The sequence below is a fragment of the Anser anser genome (genome assembly GCF_964211835.1).
Source record: "Anser anser genome assembly, chromosome: 3".
NCBI classification, from domain to species: domain Eukaryota; kingdom Metazoa; phylum Chordata; class Aves; order Anseriformes; family Anatidae; genus Anser; species Anser anser.
Genome location: NC_139722.1, coordinates 55,364,438 through 55,387,379, shown reverse-complemented (window position 1 = coordinate 55,387,379; position 22,942 = coordinate 55,364,438). Strand labels below are relative to the sequence as shown.

Here is a 22,942-nt window from a genome sequence, read left to right as displayed (position 1 = left end):
TTGGTAGATGCCCCATCCCTGGAAGCGTTCAAGGCCAGGTTGGATGAGGCTTTGGGCAACCTCATCAAGTGGAAGATGTTGCTGCCCACGTGGCAGGGGTTTGGAATTAGATGATCTTTAAGGCCCCTTCCAACCCAAACCATTCTGATTCTATGCATAATGTTGATTTTTCTCAACAAAACAAACTGTTGCTTACATATTTACATAATTCATTTTATTTATAAAATTAAAGTCACGCTTTAATTTCAAGAGTGCTTTCTTCTTTTGATTTTTTTTAATAGATTGTGTATCCCTAGCCGATCTGTTGGTGTTATTTACTCAGCTTATTTATTGCTCTCCAAGTTATTCAAAGACAACTTTGGCAGTGCATACAGGTAAATGTTTGTTTTTAATATATGCTAGTATGTATAATAGTAATGAGACCTTTGGTAACTTTTTTTTTCAATTTTTAATTTCGGGTCTGTTACTTGTGAAGATTTTTATTTTTCCTTCCTCTCCTACCTTTTCTTCATCTCTCTGTTAAATCAGTGCTTAATGAAATTATGATTCAAAAGCATTTGCATATGCTATATAGATATGTTTGTGTAAGTTGAAATATAAATTAATACTTCTTGTGTTTGACAGACAATTATTCTCCAGCAAGTCTTGTTATGGAGATTCTGCAAGTTTTTTGTGATCAAACAGGTTGTGCTGCTGAATGTTTATATACAGATGCAGTGATAGATGCCCTACTTCATCCTGTTCAGAGTTTACTGAGTGGTACAGAGGTTTGTAGTAGTCTTCAAAATAATTTTTAAATCCGTAGAATATTATCGTTTTAATATATTTTCTACATTGAAGATTTATGTAATCATGTGGTAACTTCTGTAGTGTTTTCTATATTAGCTATTACAGTATTCCTTAAGTAGTGCATGCTGTCATTATGATTTGTCTGACAAAAGTGGTTTTCTTCAAATCTTATGAATAGTAGCAAAAATTGAATTGTAGTGAGACTATTCCCTTTGGAAATTTACTTGATTTTTTTCCTATGTTCACGTGTGTATTTTGTATATTACCTTTCTTATCAGCTCTGTCTGCTGTTTAAAAGGAAACTTCTATTGATTTTTCAATTCAGCTGGCAACTTGAAATAAAATTGTTTCAGCAGTTATTATGAGTAAAATATGTTTTTCTGAAATGTTAGGGGAAAGAGGTTTTTTTTTTTAATCTCTATTAAAATTGTAAAAATCTTGTGTAATGTTATCTACCTTTAAGTACTTGAAAGCCTAGTTGCACTTGCCTGCAAAGTGGTTTAAGTTTCAGACCATCCTATATTTTTTTGTTTTGATGGAGATGCTTACATTGATCTAGGTGACTGTTAGTCTCAAGACACAGAAATTGAGGACCTGAACTGCAGATGGCATGCACTAGCTGCCTGAGCTGTCTTATTTAGAGAGAAGCTAGTAACTGAGAAGTTTTTAGTTTCCTGAGACCGAAGCTTGTAAAGACAGTTTAGGTTCCTAACTTAAATACCTCATCCAGATTCTTAAATTTTTTTCAGCATTCTCCTGATTATTTTTTCAGTGCAGTTTTTTTATTTTTCAGAAAAGGTTCTTTATATTAATGCCTGTAAATATTTCAATCCATCAAAAATATGCCAGTGCTTTTTGAAAAAATGTAAACAGTATTTCCCAATAAATGTTTTAAAGTATATATTTATTTAATGTTTAAAACCATAGCCTTGGAAAAGCTAAATCATGTCAATGCTTCTTTACGTCTTTACTGTGAGGGAGACAGAGCACTGGAACAGGTTGCCCAGAGAGGTTGTGGAGTCTCCTTCTCTGGAGATATTCAAACCCCACCTGGATGCCATCCTCCACAGTGTGCTCTAGGTGATCCTGCTCGGCAGGGGGGTTGGACTAGATGATCTTCAGAGGTCCCTTCCAACCTTGGCCATTCTGTGATTCTGTGATACTCCTAACTCCTTTGTGAGTATCTGTACTGAGTTTAGTAGCGTTGCTTATGCATTTTATTTAAGGCTATCTATGAATATTTTTGCAGGGTTAACATGTCAAGTTGTCTTGATCTTATTGTAGGCTGCAGAAACGTACCACAGATTTTTTTAAAAGACAAGAAGTCGCTGAGCCTGCATATAGCTTGGACACTGATAATCAAATTTTAGAGATAGTACTGAGGTAATAAGGCATTGATTGGCTGTGATGGAAGCCTGTGTAATACCCCAATCAATATTTACGTTTGCATTTTATTCTAAAACATAAAATACAGTAGAGAGACAGTTGTATACATTAGTAGTTTTTAGTTAGTAAAACAATGAATCCAACCTCTAACAGTTATTCCTTTTTTTTCCTTTTTCTTTGTTCCATGGCCAGCTGTCACTCATAGGTAGCATAACTTTCACCAATTGTAAGCACTCCTGCAATTTAGTAACTGGTGTTTTGTTTTGTTTTGTTTTCTTTCTTTAAAACAAAACAAAACAGGTTTCAGGAACATTTATTGCACAGTGGCTGTAGTAGGCTGTATATGTGTTGTGAATCTAGAACGTGCCGTATTTGTTCCAATGAAGGTACAAATTGTTTTATATCAGTTCTGGCAAACCAATAGCTGGAAAAGATAGGAAAAGTCAGGGTAACCCTGTTCCTCCTTTACAAAAAGTGGGATTGGTTTTGTTTCCCAGCCAAACCACTGGCACTTCTTAGACACCTAAGAATCACGCATCCCTAGGAAGGATCTATTGTCTGTCTCTCCAGTGCTGGATTGTGGGCATAGGGCTCCTCAGTTGCAGAATAGGCCTAATGAAAAAGTTCTGCTGTTTTTTTTTGTTGTTATTGTTGTTGTTGTTGTTGTTTGTTTTTTACATTTGGACTGTGAATCCACTCCAGTTAAGTGCTAGCCTTACTTTGTCTTTTAAGCAGAGTGGTATTCCATATGTGCAGTAGAGAGGGAAGAAGAAACTTGGTGGCTATGAGCAGGAGTAGTCAGAAGGATTGGTTTGTGGGCAGTAGTGTTGACTTTGGGGGCTCTGTAGTCTCTTAAATTGCTGCTGAAGCATAGCTGGTACAGAACATAGTATTCACATTGTAAATAAACAAAGTACTATGTGTATTTTTGTCTTGCACAGGGAAAACAAAATAATAATAATACTCTTTTGAAGAGACAATGACAGCACAGTATGTTCCTTTCTTAAAATTCTGAACAATTATACCGGTACTCTAAAAATAAATGGTCAGAGAGAGTTTTTTAACCCTCTGTGTAACACGAAAATTTAACGAAAAGAAAAACAAAGCCCGAGTAAGAAAAAAATAAATTCTAAAGAGAAAAAAAGAAACCTATTCTATGCTTTCTACACTCTTGCTCCGTGACCTTTTTCACAAGAAGAATCAGGAAATTAAATGATTTCCCATTTACCTAATAATATAGTATCTATATGTACTCCTGCAACGAGGTCAAGTTTTGAAATAAAGTTATATTTTTCTCTGATTACCTTGACCACTGGCAATAATAGTAAATTCCTTAAATTGTAAAGTAAATACCATTTATTTTTCCTTGGTGCACTATATAAAATATAGAGCTACCTGTGAGGGAAGAAGCAGGAGCTGGATTGCATAGCATTGCAAAAATCCCTGCTCCCATGAGTCCAGCTTTCCTTGATGAATAACAGAAGAGTGGAGGGGATTTAAGCAGTGGACTTCAACTTCAGGATAGCAGTGCCTATTCCCTGCTCTGATGTACAAATTATTTAACAAGCATTACAGGGAACAGTAATCTTCCTTAGCTCATCTTTGCCTAAAAGTCATCTCACTGTTGACTCCATTCTGTTTTTTCTGGGTGTATATAGGGGGAAATTACCAAAGGGTATTTTTTCTTGCTTTGAAAACTGTCATTCTTTTCTGTAAGTACAACATCTGTTTATAAATTCTGGTAATTCAGAGTGTTTCTCAGTTTCTGGGTGAAAACAGCTCCGGTTATTTCATGACCGTGTATTCATTCTGTATATTCACAGAATCACAGAACGGTTGAGGTTAGAAGGGACCTCTGGAGGTCATCTGGTCCATGCCCTCCCACTCAAGCCACTTGCACAGGACCATGTCCAGACAGCTTCTGAATATTTCCAAGGAGGGAGACTCTGCAAACTTTCTGGGCAATCTATGCCAGTGCTCAGTCACCCTCATAATAATAATAATAATAAAATGTTTCCTTATTTTCAGATTGAGGCATACTGACAGGAACAGAGTTTTTGTGACCGCCTTTAGGACCCTGGAATAAGTTCTGCAGAATTATAGCTGCTGTGTACTGGCAGGCCCTGGGCACATCTCCTCCCTAATTATCCTACCCCTGGGCTTAGTTGCCTGGGCTCAGGGCCAGTTTAGGTAGCGGTATGGATGTCAAACCTTGAAGACAGCTGTTTGATAAAGCTCTGTGAGGAAGCCTCATCAGAGATCCCCCACAGAAATGTCTCTTCTAATGTCTCAGCGTAGACTCACTCCATCTCAGGAGTGGGTTTTAAGCTGAGGTTCTCACCCTCATTTCCTGCCTGTACTTTGTTGTAGCAGCGTTGAAGCCAGGCACCCCATTGATCCGAACCCTATCCCACAGACAAGACTTGTTTGCTTGTTTTACCTCAGACTTGCCTTGTTATTGTAGAGTTGCATGGTGATCACTGGTCTGTCTGACCCTGATTGCTCACTGATTCAGTTTCCTGGCTTAACCTCAGACCTCTCTCATCTCCATGGAAGGGATCTGAATTGTTGAGTGAACCTGGTTACCATCACTGGACCTGGTCTGCTCAACTTGCTTGGGTACGGTGGGACTACCTGCCCATCAGATAGAGAGCCACTGCCTCTGGCTGCCTTGTTATTACTCTTGGCTCCTGACTTCCCTTCTCTTGCAGAGCAACTTGCCCTTTCTGCTCCCTGACAGGTCCTTCGTGGAGTACATGTATTTTGCTTGTCTACTATTGAAATAGTGAGTTTACTTACTAATGAGCAATAGCCAATTTAGCCTTTATTCAGGTAGGACATTCACTAGTGATAGTACTAGACTAACCAGTCTGAATCCTAATGTTAAGTGTTCAGGTCCTCTTGATTACAGCTCAGAGGTTCAGTGCTCTGAAATGAATAAGGAATTAGCAGATGACTTCTGCTTTGCTCCAGTGGGGAAGGCTTCCCTCATGGTTCTGAAGCAAGAGGCTGTTTAGACCTACTGCTGCCAAGAAATGAGGTGGACGCACAAGATTTTCCTGTGAAATTGGAATTCCATATCTTGCCAAAGAGTTGCCAGTCCATATACAGCAAAGAGGGAGTTAGCATGTATTTCACCTTGACTCAGATACTGTTCTTGCATCCCTAAGTGGCTTATCAAGAGTCTTTCCACGTTCATTGTGGGAAAAGAGAAGAGAGTTTAGAAATGTGTGTTCTCTGTGTCTGTGTAGTCATTAGATTTCTGCCATAATCATTAAAAGTGGCAATTACAACCTTCTGCGATGAAGGTTTTTATATGATGGCATTTGAACGTAGGCTGCTTACTTTTTGTTTAAACCATTAAGCAGACATCAGAAAGGTGACCTTCATTCAGGTTCTGCATAGATAAGCCAGACTTGAATAAACAGCTTTCACAAAAGCACTGAATTAAAAAAATTTTTTTTTTGTTGGCTTCCAAACAGGTATATATAAATTGCCTTGAAACCACTTTAATTGATGTAGCTGATATTTTGGCAAGGTTTGCTGCTGTAGAAGAAGGTCTTTCTATTCTTCTTTATGGAGGAAATAAAAACTCTGCGAAAGAAGATAGGTAAGAGAACATTAATGAATAACATTAGTGAGTAATGAATTGCATTAGTCTTATGAAGCGAGACTCATTTTAATTTTTTTTTTTTTTTTTGTAGCATGATATGTTTTCTTTATGTTTGGAATAAAAGTATCTCATTATCAATTAAAGTAGGAAGTGTTTTGGAGAATGTGTAAGGGAAATATTTATGTGTATAACCAGGTAAAATACACTTTAAAATACTTTTATTAAGGAAGATTTCCATGGTTTACTTGTTTTTCTTATTCATTTGAGAGCTTTCTTTTTCTCTGAATGTAGTTCCAGTATATTCATAGTGCTGCCGTTCAGGCCAAAGTCTTACATTGTCTGTTTTGCTTGTTTTTAGAATAAATATTAAAAATCAACCTAATTTACTGAAACAATAGATTTAATGTAACATTCACTTATTAATATATGTAGTAGAGACATACCTTGTATCAGAAGCTGACATTTGTAACAGCATGCCTAATTTAGTATCTGTGTAATCCTGTAATCCTGTGTGTAGTACATTCTTAGCTGATGCTAAAGTATGAAATTGGGCAGTAAAATTGAGACTAGCATTTAAAAGTATCTAAGCTACAGGTCATGAAAATAACCCTAACGTCCGTGACTGTCAATTATTTGGAATGTATGTCTTCTGAGAGCGGAAAGCTCAGAAGTTGTGTACGTTTTTATGGGAGTATGGACGTAAAAGCTTTTTGGAGGAAAATGGTGGTGAAACTGATCTCTTTTGGGCAAAGAGTTGTATTTTGCATTTCTAACCTAGAAGACTTCAGAAGTAGTTCTCAGATAGGAAAGAGGAAGAACAAATAAATTTTGCCTGATGTGCTTCAAGAATACTGATAGCCTTTTTGATTAAATAAAAGCTAAAATGACTGTCTTGTTACTTTTCCCAACTGGACTCATATAAAAGACACAGTTTGTGTAGTTTGTGGCCATGTGGACTAGATGGAAGGTTGTGACTGCATTTTTGTTTTATATGAACCCGTAACCAAAGTAAAATCACTTGCTGTGCATTTCTTTTATTCTGACTGCTGTTGCAAGTATTAATATAGTTGGTCCCTCCATAGTGGGTCGTAGTTTCTTTCCATTACCCCTAGAACAATTTTTATAAGCTCTGTCAAAGGATTTGTTTCAAGGCTCATTGATGACTACAAACCAACATTTAAAAATGTTATTTTATTTCTAGTCCTACAGCTGTTCATGTAATTGTTCAGTTTACAAAGAAACTTCTTCATGACGACATTACTCTTTTATCTGGATCCGAGCTTTTGCCAGTTGTTAAAGGAGCTTTCATTTTTGTATGTCGTCAGATGTACAGAACATGTGAAGGCCTGCAGATGCTAATTCCTTATGGCTTGCATGAATCTATTGGAGAGGCCTGGAAAAAGGTAAATCTTGCTTTGGATTGGGAAGATCAGAAAAATCTTACTGTAAGAGGTTCAGGTTATGTAATAGTTCTTTGCTTTAGATTCCCTATACTTAAATAGTGAGATAAGAGTACTTGTAATTGATCTAAAAAATGAAGTTCTGCTTTTCAAAATTTCCTTCTATGTGTGAACCTAGCAGATGCTTATTTTAAGACTTACGTGCTTGAAGATTAAACCAGGATCTCTGAGGATGTATGGGTAGACCTGTCATTCATTGATCAGTTTTTTTTTTAACACTGTCCTTGATACTAGAGGTCATCTGATGTTCACAATTTGTCTACTTATCATAGGATTTTAGTAAAAAAATTTTCCCAAAGTATTCTCCCGGACAAACTGGCTACTCATGGCTTGGACAAGTGCATAGTTTGCTGGATGGTCAGGCTCAAAGAGTTGTAGTGCATGAAGTTCAATCCAGCTGACTGCTGGTCACCAGCGGTGTTCCCCAGTGATCAGTACTGGTGTAGGTTTTGTTTGACATTTTTATCAGTGATCTGGATGAGGAGATCAAGTGCACTCTCAGTAAGTTTGCAGACAATACTAAGTTAGTGGGACTGTAGATCTGCTTGAAGGTAGGAAGGCTTTGCAGACAGATCTGGATAAGCTGGACTGATGGGCTGAGTTCAAACACATAACATTCAGTAAGGGTAAATGCCAGGTCCTGCACTTGGTTCATAGCAACCCCATGCAGTGGTATAGGCCAGAAGAGTGGCTGGTCAGCAGCTGGTTAAACATGAGCCAGCAGTGTGCCCAGGTGGGCAAGAAGGCGGATTGCACCATGGCCTGCATCAGAAATAGTGTGGCCAGCAGGACTCTGGAAACAATTGTCTCCTTGTATGCAACACTGTTGAGACTACACCTCAAATACTGTGTTCAGTTTTGGGCCCCTCACTAGGAGAAGGATATTAATAGAGCTGCTCAGGCATATCCAGAGAAGAGTGATGAAGCTGGTGAAGGTACGAGAAAACAAGAGTTATGAAGAATGACTAAAGGCATTGGGGTTGTTTAGTCTGGAGGGGGCTGAGGGGAGACCTTAACACTCTCTACAACTACCTGAAAGAACGTTGCAGTGAGGAGGATATCCATCGCCTTTCTCAGGTGACAAGTGATAGGACATGAAGAAATAGTCTCAAGCTGCACCAGGGGAGGTTTAGATTGTGTGTTAGGAATAATTTCTGGTTAGGTTTGGTGGAAGATACAAAGAAAAAAGGCGATTACAAATATTGGACTTAAATGCTTAGATGCCATTGATATATTCTCTAGAGACCATAATGAGATGTGCAAGCAGGTGTTCTTGTCATACTTGTACATGGATATCTTATGAAGTATAGAGATTGCACTTTAACTTCTGTCTGATGCTAGTCTAGTGTTTTTTCTGTCTGAGAGAAATTGGGTCCAACAGTTCTGCCAATTTTGCTTTCTATTATAAATTTACTGAACAAGATATGTAGATCCTTGCTTTATTCAATAAACTTTTCTATTTTCATTGTTCCTATAGCAGAGTTCCTATGTGCAGTGTGAAAATTCTTATCAATTATTGTTATTGTTAATATGGAAAAATGGCAGCAGATGCTGCAAGAGCAGTTTTCAAAAAGTTCACAGTGAAGTAAAATTCAAACAAAGGTTGGAATCATTAAAATTACATTGTCAATATTTAGATAAGGATAGTGTATGAAACTTCAATTTTGGCTTCCAGCAAAACTGAAACAATATATTTAAACTACAGATACTAGAACTCTTTGTGGAAAGACAAGCTGTGCTACACTACTTTATTCTGAAAAATTGAAACTTTTATTTTTTTTTTCCCTCTCCAGTGTTTGTAAAATACTTTCTTAGAGGAGAAGGATCAGACCAAGCTGGAAAAAAAAATGTTTAAAATACTAAAGCTTTTTTTTGAAGTCAAGGAATCAGGAGAGAGATTGAATGCAAGGGAAACAAAATGGAACATCTGTTCTACTTGTCAAATGCTGTATGCTTTTATAATGCTTAGAAACATAGTCACAATGTAAACTAAGGCAGAAAATATCAGAAAGATAAAGCATGAGAGAAAACTTGAATCGTTACCCTGTGGATATTTTTCACTACTTTCGTATACAAGTATTATCACAAAAGCATAAATCTTGATTGAAAGTAAAACATTACAACCGTAATTATATCACAGTAAACTCTATTTCCCATCAGAAAATGTTGGTTTTGAAATGTTCTTCCTTGCATTGAGAACTCTGGAGTTTAGTTCAATTTAATCATGCTGTAATTCACATAACTTAAAAATCTGTCAATCTTTTCGTGCTTTCGTGGTATGTAAATAGTCAGTCTTACTTGAACTAACTTGTTGCTCTGTATAATGTTTATCAGTCAGACTGTCATATGCTTTTGATGGGTATTTCCATTTATTTGCTCTAGAGTACCATAGCATCTACACATACACAAAAAAAAACTTTGCACATCAAAAGATTTTATTATGATATATAACATCATTTAGACAAATTGTTTTGACACATAAAGGATAAATAGCATGAGTGTGTGGAATTGAATCATGAAACATTTAACTGACAAAATTCTATTTCTTCATATTGCTTTGGAGGTCAAGGGGAATCAGGGCTTCAGGAATCAACAGTTTAGGACAGTGAAGTCATGTTTTCAACTCTGCCATCTTGATTTTTTTTTTAAAGTATTTTTCTGTTGTTCAATTTCAAAACATCTGCAGTTTAAAATATTCTACCATTTATTGTTTATCAGAAATGGTGGACCATGAATAAAATAAAAATAAAATATTATATCCAAGCATTAGTTACAAAGATTTACTTCCACCTGTCTTACATGGCAGATCTTGCTGGAATTCTGAGGGAGAAGCTGGCATTTTTGTACAGATGATGATAAAAGGGAAACTTAACAGGGCCAAGGTAACTAATTAGTTTAATTCAGGAATCTTTTGTGAATGTCTTAGATCACATTTATAAGAGGGTAACTTTACTATGTTCACTGAAATTAACAACTGCTCACTTACATTAGAATAGTATAATATGGTCCTTTTAAGTTATTTTAAAATATGGTCCTTTTAAGTTATTTTAAAACATCTTTTTAATTAAAACACCATCAAATATGTTTTTATGTGTGCATGCACACACACACATATATAAAATCTTTATCTCTCTGTAGCTTTATGTATATTCATAGCTATATACATAAATCATATAAATAAAATAATATTATAAATAAAATTAATATTATAAATAATGTATATCAATACATAAAAAATATAAATATTATAAATAAAAGGAATATTATAAATAAAATAAAAATTGGCAGAACTGCTTAATAAATTTGGCATTGAGTCATTGGTTCCAGAGGCTGTTATTTCCATTACCTGTGGCAAAAGTAGAATTAAAATGTTGTTCTTGTTTTTTTAGTTTTTGCATGAAAATTTTGGCTAAAAAAATATGATTAAAAATACATTTTTTAAAAATTTCAAAAATTAAAGAATAAAAACTTAAAAAAAAAAAAGTAATAGCTTTAAAATGTTTATGCCTGAGTTAAATGTGGAAAATGAGCTTTCCTGGAATAAAAAATGTAGTAGAATGATATATTCCATACCAAAGGCTAGACTCAGAATCTGATCACTGTTTTTTTTTTTTTTAAGTAAAACAACAGCAAGATCTGGAGCTTAAAAATGGTGTAAATAAACAAACAGTAAGAAGGGTTGTTTATTACTATTATTATTATTATTATTTTAATTTCACAGATGAGCTTGCTTTCAGAAAGAGTACCCACTCCTGTAACCGATACAGACTCTACTTCGTCAATAAGTCTAGAGTCAAAAAATGTGTAAGTGTTGATGCTTAATTTATGCATGTGCACAAGCATGAATGGACACTGCTATTTTATTCACAATTCAACATTTTATAACCCTGCATTTTTTAGGGCTTTTGCCAGGAGCACGGTCATCTTAGCACGAGTCTCATTTGAGTGGCTCTGATGGGATATTAATTTAAAACTCTTCTGCTGAATGGTATCTACACCTTCATAATACTACATAGCAAGATTGCCTACATTCTGGCTGAAAGTCAGAATGTAGGCCATCTTACATGTTAAGACGAAGACATCCTTTCTTTTATATTGAAATTTAACGTCCCTTATATTCAGGTATATATGCATACCTGTATATTTCTTATCTGGAAGCATACAGACCTGTGAGCCTTAAAATCGAGATTTATGTTCGTGTTAGTGCAGTCCCAGTTATTTAAGCAGATTTTTGATTATACTTGTCCTGGTTCCAGTTAGGACAGAGTTAAGTAGCTCATAGTAGCTGGTAGGGTGCTATGTTTTGGATTAGGATGAGAAGAGCGCTGATAACATGCTGATGTTTTAATTGTTGCAGAGCAGTGTTTACACCAGGCCAAGGACTTTTCGGCTTCTTGCTCTGTCCTGCCAGCGAGCAGGCTGGGGGTGCAGCAGGAGCTGGGAGGGGACAGACCCAGGACAGCTGACCCAAACTGGCCAAAGGGGTATTCCATACCATCTGACGTCATGCTAAACAATATATAGGGGTGGCTGGCCGGGGTGGGGGGGCCGGCTGCTCGGGGATAGGCTGGGCATCGGTCAGCGGGTGGTGAGCAATTGCATTGTGCATCACTTGTTTTCTTACACATTATTATTGTTAATACTATTACCATTATCACTATTATTATTATTATTATTGTTATTATTATTTTCCTGTCTTAATAAACTGTCTCTATCTCAACTCACAGGCTTCACTTTCCCGTTTCTCTCCCCCATCCCAGAGAGGGAGGGGGGAGGGTGAGCGAACGGCTGTGTGGTGTTTAGCTGCCAGCCGGGTTAAACCACAACAATACTTTAACATAGATTTCATGGATAATTTGCAAACATACCACAACAGTTTTGACTCAAGCCTGTAGTGGTGGCATGTGAACTGGATGGCAATTCCAAACTAGTGGTAAAAAGAAATTCAGAGATGCAGAGCTCTTACTGAGGAGGCTATCACTAATCAGTACCATTGGCATAAGCTACAATTTCCTTCTATCATCTAGATTTTCGATTTCATTACAGAACGAGAGAAACTGATATATTTCTGGGTGAAATTTTTGCTTCAGAACACAACATGGCAAGGATTCTGCAGAAGTGATTAAAGTTTGGGGTAATGGTTGACTGCTATGAGAAAAGCTGCTTGCTGCACAAGGATAGGATTCTTAGTGATAGGAATCAAAAGAGGGAAATGAGAACTAGAAGTGAGAATCCACTAAGCAAGTGCTTTTAGGGAAGCAGAATCATATGAGTCTAGTGATGCCTGAAGTGGTCAGTAGTACCTTGTCAAAGGTCATGGAATTAATTCACTTTTATTTTGGGGGGACAGAATATTTTATAGGGCAGAAGGCATCATCATACTTGCTTATTGTAATTGCTGTTCTCCCTGCCATGTTGGTAGAAAGTATTACTGCTCTTAAAAAAAAAGAAACTGTTGTATATATTGCACCTTATTTTCATAATTCTGTACTAATTTTCTAGCAGGAGTCTTTCTCTCTTCAAACATGGGTTTTTATTAGTTCCTCAAAGTGTTTTTACATCAGTGAGAAATTCTCTGTCAGTTTTGCCACTTTGCAACTGCCACATTAATGCCTTAAAAGACTTGGTAAATCATAGGTACATGTATGGATGACACAGGTCTTCTCAGTTCCCTGTTGCATCATCTGTCTGTTCTGTGCTCCTTCCTTACCATGTAACCTAATCCTTCTGCCAGGATGAGTTTGGATGTTTGCACATTATTATTATTATTATTTTTTTAAAGATAACATAGCCTACATGTAGTCAGGTGAATGAAACCTTTTGCTTTTTAAAGTTAATTTATAATTTTTTTTTCACATGATTTATTTTTATACATATATGTAACGATTATTTTGCTATTCTTACAGTTTATTATGGGAAGAAACTTTGCTAGATGCCTTGTTAAATTTTTCTGCCACACCGAAAGGACTTTTTCTGCTTCATAGTACAGGGGCCATGAATGACTGTGTGAGCTTTATGTTCAACAGTTTATCAAAAAAACTCCAGGTAAGCGTTACAGAGCAGTTACAGTATTTCTTTCCTTTAATGGTTACAATAAAATAAAGAAGAAAGAAAATAATAAGAAAATAAATCCAGAAGCACTTTTGTCATTTATACTGCACAGAAAATTAATTTTAAATGTAGATAATGATATTTGATGTTAGTGTCCCATAGATTTAATTTTGTTGGATGTTAACCATCTTTAGAACGCCATATATATAATGAGTTTTTATGACTTTTTACTGGGAAATTCAAAGTGAAATCTTGTTGGTAGGCATTGTTGAAATCTAGATAAAATGTTAGCATGTAACCAAAAATCAGCTTATATGCATTTTAGGAGAAAAAATGTTATGGACATTCTACTGAAAGTATGCAAAGAACATTATAATACCAATGTTTTTATTATTTGCTGATGTTGCATCTCCCAAACATAGTATTTAGCATTTAAATTTTGGTAAGATACTTTACTTGATGTTTTGTTTGGAATCTGACCCTGGGAAGTCTGTACAAGATCTGTGAACTGTTCAAGTCTAATATTACAGTGGATTAAATTCTATAAACATGTGTAGGAAATATCAATATTTAAGAGATCTTTTAAGAGTTTCATGTCCTCTGCCATACTAAATCTGTGCTTTTATATTTGTTACTAACAGACAAACAAATGTGAAGAGTTTGGTAATGGAGTGATTATTGCACAACTGGCAACAACACCAACAGGTGCAGTAGCTCTACAGAGTTCAGGTAATTTTAAGAAGGGTGTTATAAGAATGTGCTGTTGTCTTGCACAGTAGAAAAAAATGGTGGGAAAGGTATTAAAAAGATGAACAGACTGGAATAATTATGCATTATTAGCAAAGGCTCTTTAAATGCCTATTTTTTTTTATTATTATTATTATTCAGGGAAATTTATTCTTTCAGACTTCAAAGTCATTCACTTATCTTGATGAAGGTTTTTTCCCCCCCCCACATTACACAAATTTTTATTTCATTGTTTTTGATTTCCAGAAATTTCCTGTTTGTGCATTTATGACTGTTAAAAATAATAATAATAATAAAAAAGCTGTTAATAATTTGCAAGTACTTATTGATTGGCAGATCAGAATTATTAAGTGTTGATTTCTGTAATTTATATGCACTTTTCCATAGCTACTGACAGCTCAGAGTGAGAAGCTTCATAGACCTGAATGTCGTTTATGCTCTGGTGCAACAATGAGACAGAATTGAGATTTTTTTGAATTCATGTTCAGAGAAATTAACTGTTGTAATACCACACAGGTGTCTAGGTAGTCGTTGTGTTAATTAGAATCTTAGCAATAATGTAAAGCTATCCTTGAGTTGCTAAGGAATTCAGTGAGGTACAAAAGTTGCATATATTCTCTTTGAGTATCTAGAAATGGGTGGTGTGTAATTAAAGTGGCTTGGCTGAAAGATTATTACAAAGGCAGGGAAATTCTGCCAGTCAAGGAAAATGATTGTTATTTGTTTATTATTTATGCCTCTGGTATTTTTCAGAGAGCAGGGAGCAGACTTACTTGAGTAAATCCATCTGTCCTATTTAAGGTTGTCTTGCTTCTTATGGCCTTCAGCATCAAAGAAAAATGGTAGATCAAAAATAATAAGCATTGATTTTCAGCCCTTAGAGCAGGTTGTGTAATGTCTGTGAAGTTTATATTAAGTTTGTAATTTACACTTGGAGATTTCAAATGTAGATGGCTATTTTTCCTTTTTAAAAAAATTATTATTGTTATTACTAAACTATTTAAATTCAGCTCGTAGTGTTTCCCTTAAAAATATTTTTCAGTCATTATGGTATGTTTTTATACCATTTTCGTACTATAACTCACCAATAAACTGTGCGTATATACAAATTTACAATAACTCACCAATAAAACCCAGAGCCAATGCTAGCTAAGTCTTGAGAAGTTAACTTGTTAAGAAACATCAGCAGCTCATTTACATGAAACATGCAATTTATATAAATATCATCCTACTGTAGTACAATATTCTTTGTGAACTGCTACTGTAAAACTGAATATAAGAACATTGCTGTAGAAAGGTGATTTGACCAAAGGATTGAGAATAGAAGGGAGAGAGTAAGACTCAGGCAGTCTGTCTTGTGAAATTTTAGTCCACAATGTAGAAAATTTTGAGAATCTGGGTTAAAATTGTGGTGTAAAATGTTTTTTAATATGAAAATTGTTTTTCTGGTGTTCTTACCATTCTCACGATTAAAACAAAAAAAAAAATGTTTTAGGGTTTATAAAGGCCCTTGTAACTGAATTATGGACTCTTTTGGAGTGTGGAAAAGATGATGTGAGGATAACTCAACCCAAATCTACTCCAGTTGACCCTATTGACCAAAGCTGTCAGAAGGTGAGAAGTTAATTAATAATCTTCTTTACTGGCATGGAAAAAAACAGTACTGTATTTCAGATATTATGTTACATAACTTTTACTAGTCTTTTATTGCAACTATACCTGCTTTCTCTCATATGGGGCAAAATTGATGTAATATGCTAGTCAAATAATGGTTAATTGAAAAAATTCTTCTGTTACATGGTGGATCACAATGCCAAGGTTCCATTAAAGGTGATATAACAGTAAATAGGCATGACAGAAGTGAAATTTTCAAAATACTAGCTATCAGTTCAAGTCTTGAGTTACTGTAGTAAGATCAGGGAGAAATATTTTTGCGTTGCCAGGAGTTGGACTCGATGATCCTTGTGGGTCCCTTCCAACTCGGGATATTCTATGATTCTATGAAAAATGTGTTTTAGAGTGTGCTGTGTCTCTAAAATTTAGAATTGCATGGTAGTGCAAGTGTTAGGATTTTCAAAATAATTCTGAAGTTATTTCCAGAATTAAATTTCATTTATTCCATTGGAAAAATGTTCAACTTTACTAAGCCACCACTTATAAAATTTGATTGCTTGTACATACTTCACAGAGACTACTGATCTTTTTGATTGTATATACACCTGCCAGGTTTGCAGTGATTTTGGTAGCTCTATGTCAATTCCAGCCTACAAAGAAGGATAAGAACAAATTTAAAGTAAATAATTTTGAACGTACATTTGGTTATACTTAGCTGACTAACAATACCTTTTGTCATCCTTTTTATTTTTTTTCTCTAGTCTTTTCTGTCTCTGATAAACTTGCTCACTTATCCTGCAGTTCTTGAGCTCCTGAGTAAACAGGATATACCAAATAAACCAAAGTATTCACTCCGTGAAGTACCTACAGATATTATTGTAAGTAGAGTTTTATAGATTTTAAAGAAAAATAATAGTTACATGAGGATATTTTTATTGAGAAATTATTACTGTAATAAACAGTAAGTTATTTCTTCTCCTTTGAAATTTTCTGCATTTTGTATTATATACAGCATGAGGGCAGTATATGCACGTATCAATTCACGTTAACCAAAATTTTCATTTTGAAATCCTAAAGATAATAAAAAAAATGATGCCTAATTTAAAGATCCTATTTACTGGCTTGTATGAGAATGTGTTTTTCCACAAAAAGTGACATACTTAGTTATCTCTGTGCGTGCATACATGCTTGCAAATGCTGGAAAACACCTATATTTGTATTTATATAATATTGCTTTATTACACTGTGGATTCAAAAATAAAAATAAAAATAGAAGCACCTCAGGCTTTCTTAATAGCACAGATGATTCATGCAAACAAAAAATCACTAACCGGAAAATTACTGATCAAGGCATATTTTAGTCTTAAGAAAAATAGTATTCTGTTAGTATCATTTGGTATTACTTCTTCCAGCCACAATCCATTTCTTTTTTTCTCATCTGTGAAGCACAGGCAAATTTAATCTGTGACCTTGAGTGGCAGTTAAAATTAGGTCTTTGCTAATGAGCTAGCACTTTGAATTGCTGTTGCATTAAAGTGTTTGCTTAGTGTAAGCTCTGGACTGGTGATAGTTTAAGTTGTTGTTTAGACTGTGTATGTCATAATAGTGTACATTATGTTTGGAAAGTATTCTTGTAGGTTTTTTTTTTTTTGTAACACTGTTTTGTTGATTTCAAGAGTGAATGGTATGAAAAGTTTCATTTTTTTTTCAATCCACTCAGTGTTGGTATGTCCACTGATAGATACTACTGCTCAGTCATAAAGTTTTCTGAGGTACTGGAAGCAGGGGAGATGTATGCTGAAGATGATAAATATTTCAGAGTTTTCAAACTGGGGTAGATCTTAAGTAATGTTTTTTTTTTATGGCTTTTGAAAGCGTGTGTTACTTTGGCTTTTGTGGAACTTCCAACAGTTTTCTGGAATTCTCTAGGTTTCCAGAAATAGCAATACTGATACGATTGTTTGAAATTCATAGACTCACAGAACGACTTGGCTTGGAAGGGACCTTAAAGATCATCTAGTTCCAACAACCCTGCCATGGGCAGGGATGCCACCCACTAGATGAGGTTGCCCAGGGCCTCACCCAACATGGTCTTGAGCACCTTCAGGGATGGGGCATCCACAACCTCTCTGGGCAACCTGTTCCAGTGCCTCACCACCCTCTGAGAGAAGAATTTCCTCTTAACCTCTAATCTAAATCTTCCCACTTTTAGTTTAAAGCCATTCTCCCTTGTCCTGGCATTGTCTGCCCGATAAAAAAGTTGCACTCCATCTTTTTTTTAACCCTTTCTTTAAGTATTGAAAAGCTGCAATTAGGCCACCCCAGAGTCTTCTCCAAGCTGAACATCCTCAGCTCTCTCAGCATTTCTTCATAGGAGAGGTGCTCCAACCCTCTGATGAACTTCGTGGCCCTCCTTTGGACCCATTCTAACAACCCCACATCCTTCTTGTGCTGGGGGCCCCAGACCTGGATGCAGCACTCCAAGTGAGGCCTCACAAGGGCAGAGCAGAGGGGGACAATCCCCGCCCTCTCCATGCTGATTACTCCTGTGTTGATGCAGCCCAGGATGCAGTTGGCCTTCTGGGCTGCAAGTGCACACTGCTGGCTCATGTCAAGCTTTTCATTCACCAGAACCCCCAAGTCCTTCTTCCCTGAATTTCCCTGAAGAGTTACAGATAAATATATTTTGGATGGGGTTTTCTCACCTAAGTAGTGTGCAAAAGTGGGTTGTGTAAGTCCAAGTTAGACACACAAGACTGTGTAGTTAACAGAAGGGAAATAGGCAGTTAAAGGAGGGTGTTCATCTAACATTAACATATAATGGTTGGGTCTGAGTACTCAGAAAACTCTCTATTACATTAGACGATATCCTCAACATTCAAGCCTAGTCATGGATGGCCTTGGATGCTGGCCTCTGAAAATAAGTGGCCGTGTTCTGAACCAGTGTTAGAGAGGGTGTTATACTAAAGAATTTGCTGTTCTTTTCATTAAATCAGATGTATACACATTTCAAACATTTCAAAAAAAAATACAACAAAAAAACAGTTTAGCATTTGTCTCATGGTTTAATACTGAATAAGAACTCAAATACATGCCATGCCAGGATCTTTTTGTATATTCAGTGATTGTTTAAATCTAATTACTAAGTTATTTTCTAAACCTTCTCAATGGTTTCTTCTTGCCATTGACTTTATTTGGTGGAAAGCACCTCGTATTACAGAAAAAAATTAAATATTTATTTTTTAATAATAGGTTTCATTTTATAGTAAACATCCTTAAAGAACTGTTATCTGTGTGAAATACAGAGGGTTTTTTTACATTTGTCTTTCTTTGGCAGGGTATCATTGACAGGCTTATTATTTTGAATTCAGAAGCTAAAATTCATTCCTTATTCAGTTATGAACAATCACATATCTTTGGTTTGAGGTAAGATTCTCTTTTTATATTCTCTGGTCACATTAACAAAATAGGATATAACATGCTTGGATGTGTTGCTTCTGATAAGATAATATTTGTTTTTTATTATTCATGAAGGTGAAATTCTACAACCCCCCCCTTTTTTAACATAAGAAGATTGAATGAAAAGTGTTCTACAAAATGAAAATAGCAATGAATCTAATCTTATTACCTGTAAATGGATATATTGTAATATGATAAGCAATAATAGAAATTGCATGTTGTTATTTTGTCTAGCTGATTGAAAAGAACGTGTTACATCCATTGTAGTGCATGTAGTGCATAAAACAAAAATCATACTGAAGTACTAAAATAAGCCAAGTATTTTAAACTATATGAGGTTTTATTATATCTAGTCCCCCTCTACTTAGAATTATTTTTTTAGTACATTGGTTTAATTATCACCAATTTCACCCATACTTATTTTGAAAATAGTACTATTAGATCACAATTATTTCTAGAACCTGAAGGAACATTAATGTTAGAAAACATGAACATGACAGTGTCAGCATATTTTAAGTGTTTTATAATATTTTAACATACTAATTAGAGTTTCTGCATTTTTTGTGCTTTTTTCCCCCCTGTTTTCCAAAGATGTATATATAAATCCTTTAACTGACTTATTTATTAGTAACATGTTTTGTGCAATTGAAATAAAAACTGTCTTGGATTGTTCTTCATAGTATGGAAAATTTTGATAATCTTGCTTGGGCAGGGTATAGCCCAGTTGGTTAAGGACAGCAACATTAGCTTTCTGCAACTGTATCTTTACTTTAATATCAAGGTAAAATTATTTTATACTATGTATGACTAACAATAAGATGTAGGGTAATTTGCTGATAAGTATGAGCATGGAAGATATGAACAGTGGCAGAATTTATAGGTGGGAGATAAAATGATTTTGTCTTCTAAATCGGGAGTTATAAATGTTGTTTGGGGGAAATCAGTGGTTGGATAGGAATGAGAAATCCTAAGATATTATTTGAAAATTAACATGTTATGAGGCATGTAGGTTTATCCTGACTCCATAAAAAGCTTGACAGAATCCCCATTGACATAAATAAAGATGAAGGAAAGTGAGCTGTTTTAAAGTTTAAAATAATAATTTGCTTTTAGATTGTGTTCTAGACTTATAAGGTAAAAGAACGCACTTCTTGTACCGTGATATTGGAATGCTTTTCTTTGTAGGCAAAAATGATTTACTGAATCTGAGCACGTAAGCAGTTGACTCCCATGCTGTAAGGCAAAGGCCGTTATACAAATCCATGAATCATGTGGTGAAGTTGTGTTTAATGCTTGCAATATTTTTAACACAGCCTCTACTCTGTGAGGTAACAGAACTACCCGTAACTACACATAAGAGCAATGTAAAAAACTCATCCATAATCAGTCAAAAGAAGCCATATGGTTAAGCAGATAAGATGGGCTTTAGAGTTCACCGTGGAAATGGCATTTTCTGCTGAAAACAGACAAAGTCAAAAAACAAGCAGAAATCCAGAAGATGTCTGATATTCCTCTTTTCACTTCATATGTAGAGCCAAATTGCCAGATTCTTTTTTTTTTAAAATTTTTATTTTCGTTGTTGTTCAAAAGTCCTGTTGCTTTCTTACCCCTTCATTGCCTTTCCTATAAAAGAAAGGATGATTCAAGTCTAGGGATTATAATACAGGCCTGTGTATACCAAAAAGAAAAAAAAAAGTAAGAACTGTTTTGTTATTGATTAAATAGCCTTTTATGAGCATGTGGGGCTTGCTGTTATTTTTTTTTTCCAAATAATTGAAAATTGGCACATACAAGCCTTCTATTATGGCAAATTCAAATGTCTGCACAAGGCAAATATATACTATTATGTAGCTACTCAAAATTTTCTATTGCAGTAATACTGGAATTCTGAATGAATCTGGTATTTGCCATGCTTATGGTATTGTTTACAGTATTATGCCTTGCAAGAAACCCTAGTCTATATTATTTTAATATGAGAGGTATACAGTTACTGTTAAATACATTTTGAAAGTGAGTTCCATGAGCTTTTCTGTGAACCCTGCTGACTACAGACATCTGTGTTCTGAAAAGTAAACCTTGTCTTGTGTACTTGGTATGCTCCTTGACCAAATCCCATCAAGAATATCAAGCTTAGCAGCAGGTAGATCAAATACAGTATCAGATGTTGAACAGATCTGAAAATGTAGACAGCTCATTAAAAGGAGCAAAAGAGTTGTATTTCTCTGCTGCTATGTAGAAATAAAACACTTAAATTTTTGTGATAACTGCGATACTGAAAAACTGAACTGTTTTGTGACAGTAGGATTTTGGTGAAATGTTTACCTAGATTATTTTTTCCCACTGAATTTAATACCAGTAAACAGCCCAAACCACTTTCTCTAATTTTTAACAGCATCTGCACAGCCTGTGCTTCAGTGATTTAAAACTGTTTAGTTTATTAACTGTTTAACTATATGCAATTTAAAATATATAGGCATTTCCATGGTTTATTTAATCAAAAAAAGTATAGGTATATCCATTTATCTCTTCAGTGTTATTATTATATTTTCTGGTGGCTGATTGTTTTAATTTTGAGTAAGTATGAATTCTGAACTATTACACTGATGGACAGCTCTGCAGAGACTCTACTGACAACTTTCCTTTTCACGCTTTCCTCCTCTGAGAAGTAGTGTTCATGCAGCAGAAATCAAAGGGAAATTGTAGGGAAGCTTGATATGGTTTTGCATAGCCAGTATCTCTTAGCCTATAAAGAATGTTCCTGAGAGTGCATTTGTACAGACAAGTAAAATATCAGTTCCACAGCAAGTCATCCTAGTGGGAGGCTCCTTTTTTGTAACTCTCAGCTCGGAAGTGGTTTGGCCTAAGAACCTTCTTCAGTAGGCATGGATGGTTCATTGTTCCTGGACTTTCGGCAGATCATTTCTGATTTGATCCAGAGAGATCCAAAGGCTCTTGGATCTTGATTTTTTGAAGCCCCTTGAGTCTTAACGTTTCAGGTGCTCTCAAGTGTAGTTCTCTGAGGACACTTCTAGGTGTCCGCTTTCTAGTCAGGGATTAAACAGGTAATTTCTTGACCCACAAAGGTGAATGACATAAATCCAATACGTTTGGTGATGGAGCACTGGAATATGTTGCCCAGAAAGGCAGTGGAGTCTCCTTCCTTCGACATCTTCAAAAACCACTTGAACATGATACTCGGCAACCTGCTTTCTAGGTATCTGACCTCCAGAGGTCCCTTCCAAACTTAATCATTTTGTGATTTTCCAATTAAATCCTTTTTTTTTTTTTTTTTTTTTCTGATCTGGTTTTCTTTTATTGCAGCTATTGCTACTTCCAGGTTAAGATCTATTCACCTGAAGGCACTTTTCATATTTTTTTATGTTATTATTATTCAAAAAGGGAAACTTTAGACAAGAAATTGGAGATAAGAATAGAAAAATGAAAGTACATAGTTCCTAATGTATGTATAGAATGATTTTCAAACTGTCAGTTCAACTTCAAAGCAGATTTGGACTTATTTAGAAGCAGGAGGAAGTTTTTCAAGCAGCCAGCATTGGCTGATAAAAGAACATTGAAGACTGTTTCAGCCACAATTTTGTACAGCCTGAAAATCTGGGTGCATAGGAACCCATACAAAAATTCTTAGAAGACTTTCTATTTTAGAAGATTCTTAATTTACATTGCCATTAGAGCACAAATCCTAGGAAAAGGGAATTCACAGCAGTAATCAAAGTAATAAATTTTAATGTTATATTTACGGAGAGAATTTTCTTAATTTAATGATCAACTTAATTTCTTTGATACAAACATACACATTGATTGT

General features: G+C 35.3%; 1 protein-coding gene across 10 annotated transcripts in view; it reads left to right on the top strand.

Moving 5' to 3' along the window:
• TBC1D32 (TBC1 domain family member 32) overlaps nucleotides 1–22,942 on the top strand; it is a gene marked incomplete at its 5' end in the record, with an annotated part of 87,142 nt that overhangs the window by 15,563 nt on the left and 48,637 nt on the right. For all 10 annotated transcript variants that reach the window (XR_014582144.1, XR_014582145.1, XM_083830634.1 and 7 more), the window contains 10 exons: nucleotides 282–374; nucleotides 625–767; nucleotides 5,658–5,785; nucleotides 6,990–7,191; nucleotides 10,970–11,052; nucleotides 13,155–13,293; nucleotides 13,941–14,028; nucleotides 15,542–15,660; nucleotides 16,422–16,538; nucleotides 18,998–19,086. Coding sequence is in view for 8 of the 10 variants with exons in the window: in XM_083830634.1 (XP_083686760.1) it covers nucleotides 282–374; nucleotides 625–767; nucleotides 5,658–5,785; nucleotides 6,990–7,191; nucleotides 10,970–11,052; nucleotides 13,155–13,293; nucleotides 13,941–14,028; nucleotides 15,542–15,660; nucleotides 16,422–16,538; nucleotides 18,998–19,086 (1,201 nt within the window). The remainder of the gene's footprint in view (nucleotides 1–281; nucleotides 375–624; nucleotides 768–5,657; nucleotides 5,786–6,989; nucleotides 7,192–10,969; nucleotides 11,053–13,154; nucleotides 13,294–13,940; nucleotides 14,029–15,541; nucleotides 15,661–16,421; nucleotides 16,539–18,997; nucleotides 19,087–22,942) is intronic.